This window comes from Mastigoproctus giganteus, chromosome 6, assembly GCF_048544385.1.
Source record: "Mastigoproctus giganteus isolate SK-2022 chromosome 6, ASM4854438v1, whole genome shotgun sequence".
In the NCBI taxonomy this organism is placed as follows: domain Eukaryota; kingdom Metazoa; phylum Arthropoda; class Arachnida; order Uropygi; family Thelyphonidae; genus Mastigoproctus; species Mastigoproctus giganteus.
The window spans coordinates 4,370,820-4,386,071 of NC_143580.1; the positions used below are offsets into that span (position 1 = coordinate 4,370,820).

General features: G+C 38.8%; 1 protein-coding gene across 1 annotated transcript in view; it reads right to left on the bottom strand.

Annotated features, from left to right (window-relative positions):
- Positions 1-15,252, bottom strand: part of LOC150083829 (uncharacterized) — a 607,249-nt gene that overhangs the window by 430,410 nt on the left and 161,587 nt on the right. Inside the window, exon 12 of the mRNA XM_090375392.1 lies at positions 13,276-13,329. Coding sequence (XP_090231518.1) covers positions 13,276-13,329 — 54 coding nt within the window. The remainder of the gene's footprint in view (positions 1-13,275; positions 13,330-15,252) is intronic.

Sequence of the window (15,252 nt, forward strand, 5' to 3'; positions counted from 1 at the left end):
AAAAAAAAACCCCTCCCATTTCACTCATCTATTCACTGCAAATCCTTATCCAGCTCAGCCTTAAATTTATTTAAGCTATCAACTTCCACAACAACAGATGTAAGTCTGCTCCAGCAATCAACTACCCGCTGGCTGAAGGCAAATTTGTCATATTCGTAATCTGAGCAAGAGGAAGAATCCCATCTGCACTGAGCTTGCTCAACCCATTCAAGCCCTTATACATCTCAATCAGATCACCTAGCAGGTATCTTGGTCTCTAGGCACTGCAATTTGCAGAACTTAATCCTATCTTGGTAAAAGCACTCCTTTGTTCCCCTTACCAATCTGGTTTGTACTCATTCTAGCAACTCTACATCCTTCTAAAAATGAGGCCTCCAGATCTGTACACAGTATTCAAGGTGTAGTCTAACCATTGCCTCGTGTTTTCTTTTTTTGTTAGTTGTTGGCGCATCAGCTTCTGTGGCCATAATGCACCTCACAAAGTTTTTGTATTTTACTGTGATCCAAGCCCAAGGTGGGATTCGAACCCGTGACCTTTGGGTTGCCAGGTAGGCACTTTATCCACCTGGCTAGCCCGGTCGGCCATTGCCTTGTAAAACAGGATAATCACCTCCTTGTTACCACTAGCAAAATTCCTATATACCACTGACAACACTACATGAATTACTCTGGCCCATCTGCACTGCTCAGTAAACTTCATATCTGACTGCACAATTACTCTCAGGCTTTTCACTTTCCATTTCCCTGAGTGTCGTACCACACAGTTGGTACGTTTCTCTTGGACTACTGCTATTCATATGCAATACTTTGCATTTCTCAATTTTAAACTTCACTTGCCACTTCTCAGCCCATTTGCCAAACTTTCTAGATCCATTTGCAGAAGCATTAGCAAAGGCACATGATGCAAGAAAGCAAGCTTATATAGCATCAGCAAAAAAAAAAAAACACACCCTTATTTCACCCATCTGCTGGCTCCAAATGTTTGTCAAGTTCTGCCTTGAATCTATTTAGGCTATCAACTTCTACAATGACAGATGGAAGTTTGTTCCAGCAATCAAACACCCGCTGGCTAAAGGCAAACTTCCGCACATCTATCCTACAACCGTCTTTCCTCAATTTGAATTTACGCCCTCTCAGGTGATTATTCTGAGCAAGAGGAAGAATCCCAACAGCATTCAGCATGCTCAAGCCATTCAAGGCTTTATACACCTCAATCAGATCACCTCACAGGTGCATAGTCTCCAGACACTGTAATTTGCAAAATTTAAGCCTTTCTTTGTAAGAGCAAACCTTTGTCCAATTCACTAATCTTGTTGCCTTTCTCTGTACTCGTTCCAACAACTCTACATCCTTCTTAAAATTAGGCCTCCAGACCTGTAAACGGTACTCAAGGTGTGGCCTGGCCCTTGCCTTATACAAGGGGATAATTACCTCCTTATCCTGCTAGAAAAATTCCTGTATACCATTGACAAGACACCATGAGCTACTCTTGCAGACCATCTGCACTGCTCACAAAACTTCATATCTGCCTGCACAATTACCCCCGGGTCATTTTCATTTTCTACCACTGTCAGTGTGGTACCACAGAGTTGATATGTTGCTCTGGGTTTGTGGTCCCATATGTAGTACTTTACATTTGTCAATGTTAAACTTAATTTGCCACCTCTCAGCCCATCTGCTCAACTTTTCTATATCCTATTGCAGCAGTGTATTGTCATTAGTGTCATTAACAACCCTGCCAACCTTCATATTGTCTGCAAACTTGGACATTAACCCTGAAATACCATCATCAATATCATTTATAAATACAGAAAACAATAATGGACCCAACACTGAACCCTGAGGGACTCCACTAATAACATTAGTCCACGAAGAGCAGTGTCCATTTATTATCACTCCCTGTCTTCTCCCACTCAACCATCCCTTTATCCATTGCAGCAATTTGTCTCCAATGCCACACTGCTCCAATTTGTGCAGCGGTCTTCCATGTGCAACAGTATCAAAGGCTTTTCTAAGATCCAAATATATGATATCAAAGTTATTCTTTGCATCCAGTTCCTTTGTGACTACATCACAGTATCCAATCAAATTAGTCAGACAAGACTTCCCCTTAACAAACGCATGCTGTGTCCGAGCAATAATTGAAGTCTTGTCTAGATGATCCTGCAATGCTTCTTTAACCAGTGCCACCATTAATTTCCCTGGAAAAGAAGTTAAACTAACAGATCTATAATTACCTGTGTCTCGCTTTAATCCTCCTTTATGGATTGGGGTCACATTTGCACTTCTCCAGTCCATGGGTACCTCCCGTGAGTCCAGGGAAGCTCTCATAATTATGGCTAAGGGTTTGTTTATTTCCTTCGCCACCTCTAATATAACTGGATATATTCCATCCACCCCAAGTGCCTTTCTTGTGTTTATCTTCAACAATTTCTCCTCCACTTTACTTTCAGTTATTACAAGATTATCTAGCTTACTGCCAGAGTTGAATACACCTCTGGCATTCTCCTCCCTGAATAACTCCTCATGTGTGAATGTCGATGCAAAATATTCATTCAGTTTGTTAGCTACCTGAGCAGGATCATCAACAGTTGAACCATCAATATCAAATGGACCAATCTGATTCATCCCCTTCCTTCTAGAGTTTACATAAGTAAAAAACTCTTTGCTGTTTTTCTTTGCATCCTTTGCCACAGATTTCTCGTAATCTGCCTTCGCCTAACGAACCTCCTTTGTAACTTGGTTACACACCAGCTTATATCTATCAACATACTGTCCTTACTGTCATTAACAGCCCTGCCAACCTTTGTATCATCTGCAAACTTGGACATTAAGTCTGATATACTCTCTTCAATATCGTTGATGAATACACAAAACAACAATGTGCCCAGTACCGAACCCTGGGGAATTCCACTAATAACATTAGTCCATGAAGAGCAGTGTACATTGTTTACCACTCTCTGTCGTCTCCCACACACCCATCCCTTTTTCCATTGTAGCAACTTGCCCTTAATGCCATACAGCTCCAATTTGTATAGCAGTCTTCCATGTGCAACAGTATCAAAAGCTTTCCTGAAATTCAAGTACAGTCAGTAATCGTATAGCACAATAGTTGTGTTCCTAGAAACCCTTGTGCAATGCAAAATCGTGCAATATAAACAACAGGGACTATGGGAAAAATAGGGTTAGGTGCCGGCCACCCAAGATTTAACACACATTTGTAACCAAAACATTACCAAACACAATAAATAATCATAATAAAATACTTACGTAATAGTCGTAATAAAATACTTACGTATTTTATTACAACTATTACGTAATGAAATATTGCTAATGCTTTTGCTTCTATTGTAAGCAAACTTGTTTTTTGTTTGATTTTCTATCCAAACATCTAGTTCTTTGTGTCTTGATCTAATGGATTTTAATTACACTTTGAATTGTTCCTGCTATGAAAGTTGTTTTTATTTTCTCTGCATTCTTTGTAATTCTCGGCGTTGCCTCATTTAGGTCTGTAGCACGTGCAATATCACATGGTCTTTCATTTTGCTCAAAGCGTTTCACAATTTCATATTTTTTCTCTATCGACAGAAGCGGACTGGCCATAAGCCTTACCTTGATCCAGTGCGCCTCTGTTTATCGATATCGCTTTTCTTTTTCTCTCTGAATCTGCAATGTCTTCACCAGGACGCTTCCTATTCACACTTTTTAAGTATTTTACTCATGTTTAGGGAATAAAGCACAATTACAAAATGAGGAGGCACGCTTGATACACATAAACAAAGCTGCGCGCGTGTAGCAACTGAATAAACAACACCGTAAAGGCAGAGATACACTATTAACAGCTCATATTTTACTAAAGTACATTTCTAGGGGTTACTACCATAAAACAATAAAAACAATTTCCAGTTGCGTTTCTGCTAGTGGAATCTGGTAGTAAACTCGATATAATTGCATTTGCGATTATACTGATAGCTGGAATTGTGTTGGTTTTTATGTTATTATGGTGAAATGTGTTTCCCCTTCACTGATATAAAAAAACATAAATACATTTTCAGAATCTTCTCTTCATTCCTATCGTGCTGCGTTCAGTTGGGGTGATTCCGGTCTGACTGCCATTTCTTGTAAACACAAAGGCGAATCATGCATAAGCGAATTCGGTTCGTGTTATATAAGATATCGTTCCCCTATTTATAAATCGTGTATGATCGAATTTGTATAGTGTAAACACGTGTTATACGAGGACTGACTATATATGATATCAAAATGATTTTTTTTCATCCAGTTCTTTTGTGACCATATCATAGTATCCAAACAAATTGGTCAGACAAGACCTCCCTTGCACAAATCCATGCTGTGTATTAACTACTATTGCAGTCTTGTCGAGATGATCCTGCAATGCTTCTTTAATTAGTGACTCCATTATTTTCCCCGGAATAGAATTAACAGGTCTATAGTTACTTGTGTCACCTTTTGAAACCCTCTTTGTGAATTGGAGTTATATTTACACACTCCAGTCCATGGAGACCTCCCCTGAGTCTAATGAAGCTCTCATAATTATGGCTAAGGGTTTTCTTACTTCCTTTGCTGCCTCCTTTAAATATAACTGAATAGATCTCATCTACACCAGGTTCTTATATTTAATTTCAATAATTTCTCCTCCACTTTGCTCTCAGTTATTACAAAATCACTTAATGCCTGTCGGAGTTAGATCAACTTCTGGCATTTCCCATCTTAAATAACTCCTCATGTGTGAATATAGATGCAAAATGCTCATTCAGTTTATTAGCTACCTGAGCATGATCATCAATAGTCAAACCATTTACGTTAAGGAGACCAATCTGATTCTTCCTTTTCCTTCTAGAGTTTGCATAAGTAAAGAACTCTTTGCTGTTTTTATTTGCATCCTTTCTCAAAGATGTCTCGTAATCTGCCTTCGTCTGCCTAACCTCCTTTGTGACTTGATTACAGACTATCTTATATCCGCCATAGAATTCTGTGTCACCTGATAATTTATATGCATCGAATGCATTTTTCTTCTCTGCCACGAGTCTGATTAGTTCATCTGACATCTATTTAGGCCTAAACCTTGAAGATTATTTCTGAGTTGGTATGAAATACCTAGTAGTTTCCAAGATTAAGTCCCTGAGGGCTTCCCATTTAGAATTCACCCTTGGTAACATCATCAGTTTATCGCAATGTATAGAATTTAAAAACTGTCTGAGACCACTGTAGTGACCTTTATGAAAGCAAAAGCCCTTCCTTTTACTCCTGATGGTAGTTACATGCTTAAGTAATCCCACATCAGTACATTGTGATCACTGTCACCCAGTGATTCCTTTATCTGCAAATTCTTAATGCATATATAATCAATGCTGATAATCAGATAAAGAGTGTTACTATCTCTAGTTGTCTCTTGAACATGTTGCTGTAGAAAACAGCCATCCAATAAATCCACAAAAGTCTTGCTAGCATGCAAGTGACCAACGCACATGTTCCAGTCAATATCTGGAAATTTAAAATCCCCCATTATAAGACATTCTGATTTACTGGCCCACTCTATTCCTCTGCACAATTGCTCATTGTGCTCATCAGATTCATTAGGCCTATAACACATCCCTACTCTCATTTTCCCTTTCCCAGTGCTTATGTCACACCACACTGACTCAACATTGCATTGTTAACCAATGTCAATTGCATGCATGTCCTTAGATTTTATGTGTTTCTTAACTAGCAGCATAACCCCTCTTCCCTTCCTGTATATCAATTCTGTACTCATTGTACTTCCCAAATTCTAATTCTGCACTACTTATATCTATGTGACACCACGTCTCTGATATCCCAACAATATCCGCCTCTGATGTCTTGACCAGCACTTCAAATGATCAAATTTATTAACTATACTTCTGGCACTGGTGTACACGCAAGTATACATGCACCTGTTCCTACTCTTAATTATCCTAACACAGCCCATGTATTTAATTTTTTCACTGTGACTCCCAGCAGTCCTGGAAGCCACCAGCAACTTGCTTTTCAGGCTGCTGCTCATTCCAATAGAAGCAGTGCAAGAATCACTTTACCTCTGCCTGCGGCCACTGTTAATCTTTTAGTCTGTGAATCTCCCCAAGCTAGCAGTTTACCAACCCACCTAACACTGCCTTGGGAACATTAGCAAATATTCTTGCACCCTTTCTATTTAAGTGTACCCCATCCCTGTAGAAGCAGCCTCCATTTAACAAGCACAGACCATGCTAAAAAAAATTCTACCCATGAGCCAATGACAAGTTACTGCTATTGATAAAGGGATGGTTGAGTGGGAGAAGATGAGAGTGATTATCAATGAACACTGCTCTTCATGGACAAATGTTTAGTGGAGTTCCTCAGGGTTCAGTGCTGGGCTCATTATTGTTCTTGGCATTTATTAATGATTCTGATGAAGGTATATCAGACTTAATTTTTAAGTCTGCAGATGATCCCAGATTAATCCCACACACAAATAATCTCAGATTAATCCCACACAAAAATAATCTCAGATTAATCCTGCACACAAATGAAAATGAAAAAGACCTGGTAATAATTGTACAGTCAGCTATCAAGGTCTCTGAGCAGTGTCAGGCTGCCAGGACTTCACATGGGGTTCTGTCAATGATATACAGGAATAAGGATATGATTATTCCATTACATAAAGCAATGGTCAGGCCAAATCTCAAGTTCTACATATAGGTCTGGAGACTTCATTTTAGGAAGGATGTAGTGCTGCTAAAGTGGGTAGAGAAAAGGGCAACAAGATTGGTGAATGGAACAAAGTGGTACTCTTACCAAGAAAGGCTTCAGTTCTACAAATTACAGCATCTAGTGACTAGGCACATGCAAGGTGATCTGATTGAGGTATTTAAAACTTTGAATGGAGTGAACAAGCTCAATGCTGATGGAATTCTTCTATTGGTCAGACAACACACATAAGGAGGCACAAATTCACATTGAGGAATGATGGCTGCAGATTAGATGTGCAGAAGTTTGCCTTCAGCCAGCAGATCACTGGAACAAAATTCTGGAACAAAAATCTGTTGTTGTGGAAGTTGATAGCTTAAAAAAGTTTAAGAAAGAACTAGACAAACTGTTGGGGATGGATAAGTGAAATGGGAAGGGTTTTTCTTTTTTTTTTTTTTTTCTGGTGCTGTCTAAGCTTGCTTTCTTGCATCATTTGCCACTAATAATAATAATAACAACAACCTGAACTATCACCAAGAAGAACCAGATAGGTCCTGCAGCCTTGAAAAAATCAAGCAGGATATGATCAACTGACTGGAATAGTCTAAATAATAAATAAGTAATCAACTACAAAGAATAACAAATACGGACACAATGGAACCGGAACTGGAGGACAAACAGCAAGTTCAAGAAATACAATTCAAAGCAGCTGAAGTGGAAACAATTAGAAGAGTGGAAGAAAGCTCCAGCAAAATTTGAAGGAATGGACCCCCCACAAAGACCCACACCAAACCAAAGCAGAGATCCAACAGAATCGTGTGGGAAGTCACAGGCCACCTCAATAGGCAAATAACACAAGATTATCTCAACAACAATAAAGGAACACTAGACACCATCCACACATCCATTTATTTTGCCACTGTAGCAGCCATCATGATGAGTATCCTGGTTATATTGGTGTTTGTTTGAAATCAAAGACCAATATAACACAAATGCAAAGACAAGGAACCACTGGCCTGGGAAAGAAGGCTACAGCGGAAGATGGAAGAAATAAGAGTGAAGATAGGCCAACTGACCAGTACCAATGTGGGTAACAGAAGTAAGAAGCTGATCAGAAAAGTAAAGGCCATCCTCAAGAAAGACAGCAAACATGAAACCTATAATCAGAGGATCAAAGAAAGATGGGCGAAGAAAATACTCCACGGCAGACACTACAATGACTTCCGTCAAGATTACATAGATAAGATGCTTTCCAACACTTCACTCACAAAAGGAAGGCTCTTCCCCAAGACCAAAGGATTCGAGCTCACTATCCAAGACCAGGTAATCTACACCAAGAACAACAGGAAATACATCACCAAAGACCATAGAGTAACAGATGACACATCAGCAATGTCACCTGGCTCCAGAAACAATCCAGCACATCGATGCAGGATGATCACCCAGAAAGAGTACACTCACAGACACAACCAGGTGGCCAGGATAAGACATCAGAAACTATCGCAAAAATACCCGCTGACCAAAGAAAGTTTACCACATTAGAAGTACGAGCATCAGACCGTACTAGAGACCTCTACTCAGAGACTATATTGGGATCCTACACAACAGACTAGACATAACCCTCATTGACAGGTGGCCGACCGGGCTAGCCGAGTGGGTAAAGTACCTGCCCGGCAACCCAAAGGTCGCGGGTTCGATTCCCGCCTCGGGCTTGGATCAAAGTACTGCAAAAACTTTGGGAGGTGCAATATGGCCACAGAAGCCGATGCGCCAACAACTACCAAAAAACAAAACAAACATTGACAGGAATTGACTCAATTCGATTTAAAATACTTGTTCCATATGCCACATCTAAGACAGGAAGTCAAAGATGTGGCATATGGAACAAGTAATGATTATCCCAATCATCATGTCAACCATGGCATGGTGCCAAAGAGTCTCCATAAGAACCTAACAACAACAACAACAGGCCTCCCAGAGAACACTTACAGGGAACTCCAGAAAGCCATGATCACAAACACTTGTAGATTAGTAAGAGTTCCTCGACCAACAATAACATAAATAATAATAATAGTAACACAACCGGACACAACCAACAACCCTGTGCACTTGGTACCAGTACCTGTCACAGGGTGGAAAAAATGCTCTATAAAGGAGAACAAGTTTATAATAATAATCCAACCACCATGATACTTATTATCAAGGAATTCTCAAATAGTGAGATTATAATGTGCTGGTGTCCTATCATGCATGAACCACATTTGATGCGACATTTTCAATAGAACCCCTTCCATCAATGTAGGTAGTACCTTCTCCAAGAAATTCATATAATTTTGGTCCTTAAGCATATGGCATCAAAAATGGATTAATTTGTACATTAGCATTATAGAGGCATGTGATCAAAGAAAGCAAGCTTATACAGCATCAGCCAAAAAAAAATTCCCATTTCACACAACCATCCACTCTAAACATTTGTCCCGTTCTTCCTTGAATTTATTTAAGCTACCAACTTCCACAACGACAGGTGGAAGTTTGTTCCAGAAATCAACTACCCGCTGGCTAAAGGCCAATTTCCGAACATATATTCTTCATCTGTCCTTCCTCAATTTTAAATTATGCCCCCTCAGGTTCGTAATCTGAGCAAAAGTAAGAATCTCATCAGCATTGAGCCTGCTCAACCCATTTGAGGCCTTATACACCTCAATTAGATCACCTTGCAGGTGCCTAGTCTCCAGAAGCTGCAATTTGCAGAACTAAAGTCTTTCTTGGTAAGAGTAGCCATTCGTTTCCCTCACCAATCTTTTTGCCCTTCTCTGTACTTGTTCTAGCAACTCTACATCCTTCCTAAAATGAGGCCTCCAGACACAGTACTCAAGGCATGGCCTGATGATCACCTTATACAAGGGGAGAATCACCTCCTTATCCCTGCTAGCAAAATTTCTGTGTATTATTAGCATTAGCATTAGCATTAGTAGAGGCATTTGATGCAAGAAAGCAAGCTTATGCAGCATCAGCCAAAAAAAAAAAAAAAAAAAAAAAGTAACATAAATAAATAAAAATAACCACTTCCACTTCACCCCTCTGTTCGTTCGAAATACCTGTCCAGCTGAGCCTTAAACTTATTTAGGCTATCAACTTCCACGACAAGGGATGGAAGTCTGTTCCACCCACCAACCACCCGCTGGCTAAAGGCAAATTTCCGCACATCTATCCTACATCTGTCTTTCCTCAATTTGAATTTATGCCCTCTCAGGTGATTTTTCTGAGCTAGAGGAAGAATCCCATCAGCATTGAGCATGCTCAAACCATTCAAGGCTTTGTACACCTCTATCAGATCACCCCGCTGGTGCCTAGTTTCCAGACACTGTAATTTGCAAAACTTAAGCCTTTCTTCGTAAGAGAACCCCTTTGTCCCATTCACCAATCTAGTTGCCCTTCTCTGTACTCGTTCCAGCAGCTCTACATCCTTCCTGAAATGAGGCCTCCAGGCCTGTATACAGTACTCTAGGTGTGGCCTGACCATTGCCTTATACAAGGGAATAATCACCTCCTTATCCCTGCTAGAAAAATTCCTATATATCATTGACAATACACCATGAGCTACTCTTGCAGCTCGTCTGCACTGCTCAGAGAACTTCATATCTGCCTGCACCACCACCACCCCCAGGTCCCTTTCATTCTCTACCACTGTCAGTGTAGTACCACAGAGTTGATACGTTGCTCTGGGGTTGCTGTTTCCCATATATAGTACTTTACATTTGTCAATGTTAAACTTCATTTGCCACCTCGAAGCCCATCTGCTCAACCTTTCCAAATCCTGTTGCAGCAGCATAGTGTCAGTAGTGTCCTTGACAACCCTGCCAACCTTCGTATCGTCTGCAAACTTGGACATTAAGCCTGATATACCATCATCAATATCATTTATAAATACAGAAAACAATAAAGGCCCCAATACTGAACCCTGAGGGACTCCACTAATAACATTAGTCCACGATGAGCAGTGTCCATTGATTACCACTCTCTGTCTTCTCCCCCTCAACCACCCCTTTATCCATAGCAGCAACTTGCCTCCAATGCCACACTGCTCCAATTTGTGCAGCAGTCTTCCATGTGCAACAGTATCAAAAGCCTTTCTAAGATCCAAGTATATAATATCAAAGTTATTCCCTGCATCCAGTTCTTTTGTGACTGCATCATAGTATCCAATCAAATTGGTCAGGCAAGACTTCCCCTTAACAAAACCATGCTGTGTCCTAGCTATAACTGAAGTCTTGTCTAGATGATCCTGCAGTGCTTCTTTCACCAGTGCCTCCATTAATTTTCCGGGAACAGAAGTTAAACTCACAGGTCTATAATTACTTGTGTCAGCCTTTGATCCCCCTTTGTGAATTGGGGTCACATTTGCACATCTCCAGTCAATGGGTACCTCCCCTGAGTCCAAGGAAGCTCTCATAAAGGAAGCTCTCATTGAGAAGACCCTATGACCTATTTGGGCAGGCGGTCTGCACTGCTCAGAAAACTTCATATCTAACTGCACAATTACCCCCAGGTCTCTTTCATTATCCACTAACCTAAGGGTAACACAACCCAGTTGGTAAATTTCTCTGGGGTAAATTTCTCTGTTACTTCTACCCATATGCAGTACTTTGCATTTGTCAATGTAAAACTTCAATTGCCACTTCTCAGCCCATCTGCCCAACTTTTCTAGATCCTGTTGCAATAGCATACTGTCATTAACAACCCTGCCAATCTTTGTATCATCTGCAAACTTCAACATTAAGCCAGATATACCTTCATCAATATCACTGATAAACACACAAAACAACAATGGACCGAACACTGTGAAACTCCACTAATAACATTAGTCCACAAAGAGCAGTATCCATTGATTACCACTTACTGTCTTCTCCCAATCAACCACCCTTTTATCCATTCTGGGCTGCTTTCACCAATGATGCCAACACAATGATATTGCAGCCTGCTAATGCCAAGACTGAATAATAACGTAAACACTACTGTGGAAACCACTGACAGAACATGACTCACAGACGAAAATCATTTTGTAAGAGTGCTGGACTTGTGCTCATGTTATGCAAAAAGTTGCTGCTCATTAAGAATTTTCCATGCAGTTGAATGTGTAATACCTAATACTGATGCTACATTTCTTGTGATACTTCAAGAATTCTGAATCATGTCCTCCACCTGTTCCTCTAAATTAGATGTTTGGACAGTTCTGACTCTTCCCCACTCAGCGGTAAGCAAAAAGGATCCTCTCTCCCAAAGAAACCAATGGGTGGCTACAAAAGCATCCTTGGCTGGACATTGTTGTTTTTGAAAAGTTTCCCGGTAGAGATGCTGAGCTTTGCTGCTGTTCTTGTTCGTTCATCAATAATCATAATGAAAGCCAGCTATTTCAGCATTAGAGTACTGGTTATTTGTGTCAAGGTAAAAAAAATAACTCACAGATTGAACGTTACGTCAGGAACACTGATTAACATACGAGTAACTTTAGGACAACTGATAAACAGAACTCTTGACTCAATTTAAGAACCGTTGCCTTACCCAGGAGTAGATGTATTCATTACAAAATTTGCATGCACGTCAGATATACATTTGTATACATCACATATACAAATGATTTGTTTTGCTAATAACAAGTAAAAAAAATAGCAATTTTAAGTTTGTGAATTTTCCATTAAAAAAATAAAATCACATTTAATAAGTATTGCAGTGTAATGGCAAAGGGTCAAGTATTAATGTACCCCAAGCAGAATTAGTTTAATAACAATAACAAATAATAATGAAAGTAAAATTCTGTTTAAATAAAGTCCTGTGGCAGTATTGTGATTTCACCATTTGTCACTTGTTTGGAGAGGTCTAGGTTTCAATCCATCAGAGATTGGACAAATTCTTAGAAGCCTCTTCAATTGGAGGGTTGTAATTAGCCCATCTCAGACAGGAGAAGTAGTGACTCCCTTTGAGCTAATTCAAGTTTTTAAGCCTGTGAACACATACATGCTTGTAATGACATAACAGACTGGAGCAATATGGCCTACGATGCTGATGTTCTATAAAACCAAAAACAATAACAAGTTTCTGTTTTATGACTATAAAATATCAATGTCACCTGAACTAAGAAGACCAGAAAGAGGAATATCATCAGACTGTTCCTCTTTGAATATTAACTAATTCCTCCAACTCATTATCTCCCTTTTCTTATCCATATCTAGATTGTTAGACGATGTTCACTTATAATTTTGAAGTTCTCCCCATTTATAATCATGTTTCAGTATTACAAAAAATAGTACACTTTAACTAAATTTATACAAGAATTTTCATTTTTCTAAGAAGCAAAGGCAGAAACTTTCAGAACCTGCAAATGAATAGTTTTGTTTCTGTTTAATAATTTTCCACCTTCATTTAAATTACAGACTGAAAAACAGACACAATGTAATTAATGGTATTCAAATACAAAAAAAAAAGAGAAGTTAGTTATGATAATTTGTAAGAGCACAGTTAAACTGTGGAACAGCTAACTCAGGAAAGAGAGAAAGAGTTTCAACATACCCTTCGGCCAGGCCTTCCCGTCAATCCCATCATACCACGGAGTCCTCTTGGACCCTGCAGAAAAATGTACAACATAACACTGCTTATAACTAATATACAAGAATAACAAAAATATAAAATAAATAAATGTGTCTTATTCAAAGGCAAAACAAACTTAATTACTGTTTCGTAATGAATGAAACCATTTGGCAATAAAATTTAGTAATAAACTTTATTTCCAGTTGATATCATGCATCACATCCCTTCAAAATTAGTGAAGCTCCATTTCAAGTATATTACAAGTAAATCTCATGGTAATCTAAGCGTATGCTAGAAGAAAGGCCTTCAGTATCACAAATCATATCAATAAAATATTCTTGCATCCTGTGATTAAACACAAATATATAAAACAAAATACAGTAAATATTTAATAAACTATGCAAAACCAAGAATGGTAAAATACAATAAAAGCCCCTTAAGGCTGATAAAATTAAATAGCTAAAAGCAATAATATACAAAATAATGACAGATAGCTTTCATGACAGTGTCTTTTTTCTTTCTCAATCATTTATTTTATTTAAACACTGAATGCAAGAATATTTTATTGGTCTTCATATACTCTTAAAGAATTAGAACATCAGTTTAGAACATAAAAGAAATAAAATGCAGTTTTACCAAGATTTATATTTAAAACCAATAAAAACTTGGAAGTTCATGAAATATTTCAATAGATAAAACAACTACATCGATAAAGCTATATAGAATACAAAAGTACATCATTCTATTAGCTTACATATTTCTAAATATAGAAATATCTAGCACTCCATTTTGTACATTAAATTAATTTTATAGTTGAAACTTCTGAGCTTGCTTTGTGATTCTGTTTAAAGGACAAGATAGGTTAGTTTAGAAATGTAGTGAGCAAAATTAATTTAGTGTATTGAATGTGTTAGGTGTAACAGTCTCCTATATTTAGAGATCAATAAATCAATTACTTTTGCTTATTCTATGTGGAGTATCTTTCATATAATATAGAATTAAAAATCAAATTAAATATTCCAAATTAATGTGCTTCACTTAATGCTTCAGTTATGAAATAAAAAATTCTCATAAATTCCTTATAAAATTTTTATAAATCTTTCTGCCATGAAAACCCGCCAAACGAGAGAGGTATTAGAATCCTATAGTACTTAGCACCATACATTACAAAAGCCAATTCAGAAAAACAGTGCCCGTGGAAGTATCTGTAGAAAAGGCATTATCATCATCAGCCATTTTCAATCCACTGCAGGATGAAGGCCTCTCCGGCAACTCAAGTGTTGGAAGATTTGGTCTTTTCCTCTTCATGCTGACCAGGCATCTTGAAGCGAACCACTCTACACGTTCGTTGCCACCTAAGTGACGTAACAGGACTTACCATCGAGAAGGTGTGCATGAGTGGATTTTAGGGAGGCAGGCCAACCGGACTTTAGCATTAGCATTAGTAGAGGCATATGATGCAAGAAAGCAAGCTTATTCAGCATCAGCCAAAAAAAAAAAAAAAAAAAAAAAACCTCTCCCATTTCACCCCTCCGTTCGTTCGAAATACCTGTCCAGTTGAGCTTTAAATTTGTTTAGGCTATCAACTTCAACAACAAGTGATGGAAGTCGGTTCCACCAACCAACCACCCGCTGGCCAAAGGCAAATTTCCGCACATCTATCCGACATCCGTCCTTCCTCAATTTGAATTTATGCCCTCTGAGGTGATTATTCTGAGAAAGATGAAGAATCCCATTGGCATTGAGCATGCTCAAACCATTCAAAGCCTTATACACCTCTATCAGATCACCTCGCCGGTGCCTAGTCTCCAGACTCTGTAATTTGCAAAACTTAAGCCTTTCTTCGTAAGAGCAACCCTTTGTTCCATTTACTAATCTTGTTGCCCTTCTCTGTACCCGTTCCAGCAGCTCTACATCCTTCTTGAAATGAGGCCTCCAGACCTGTATACAGTACTCAAG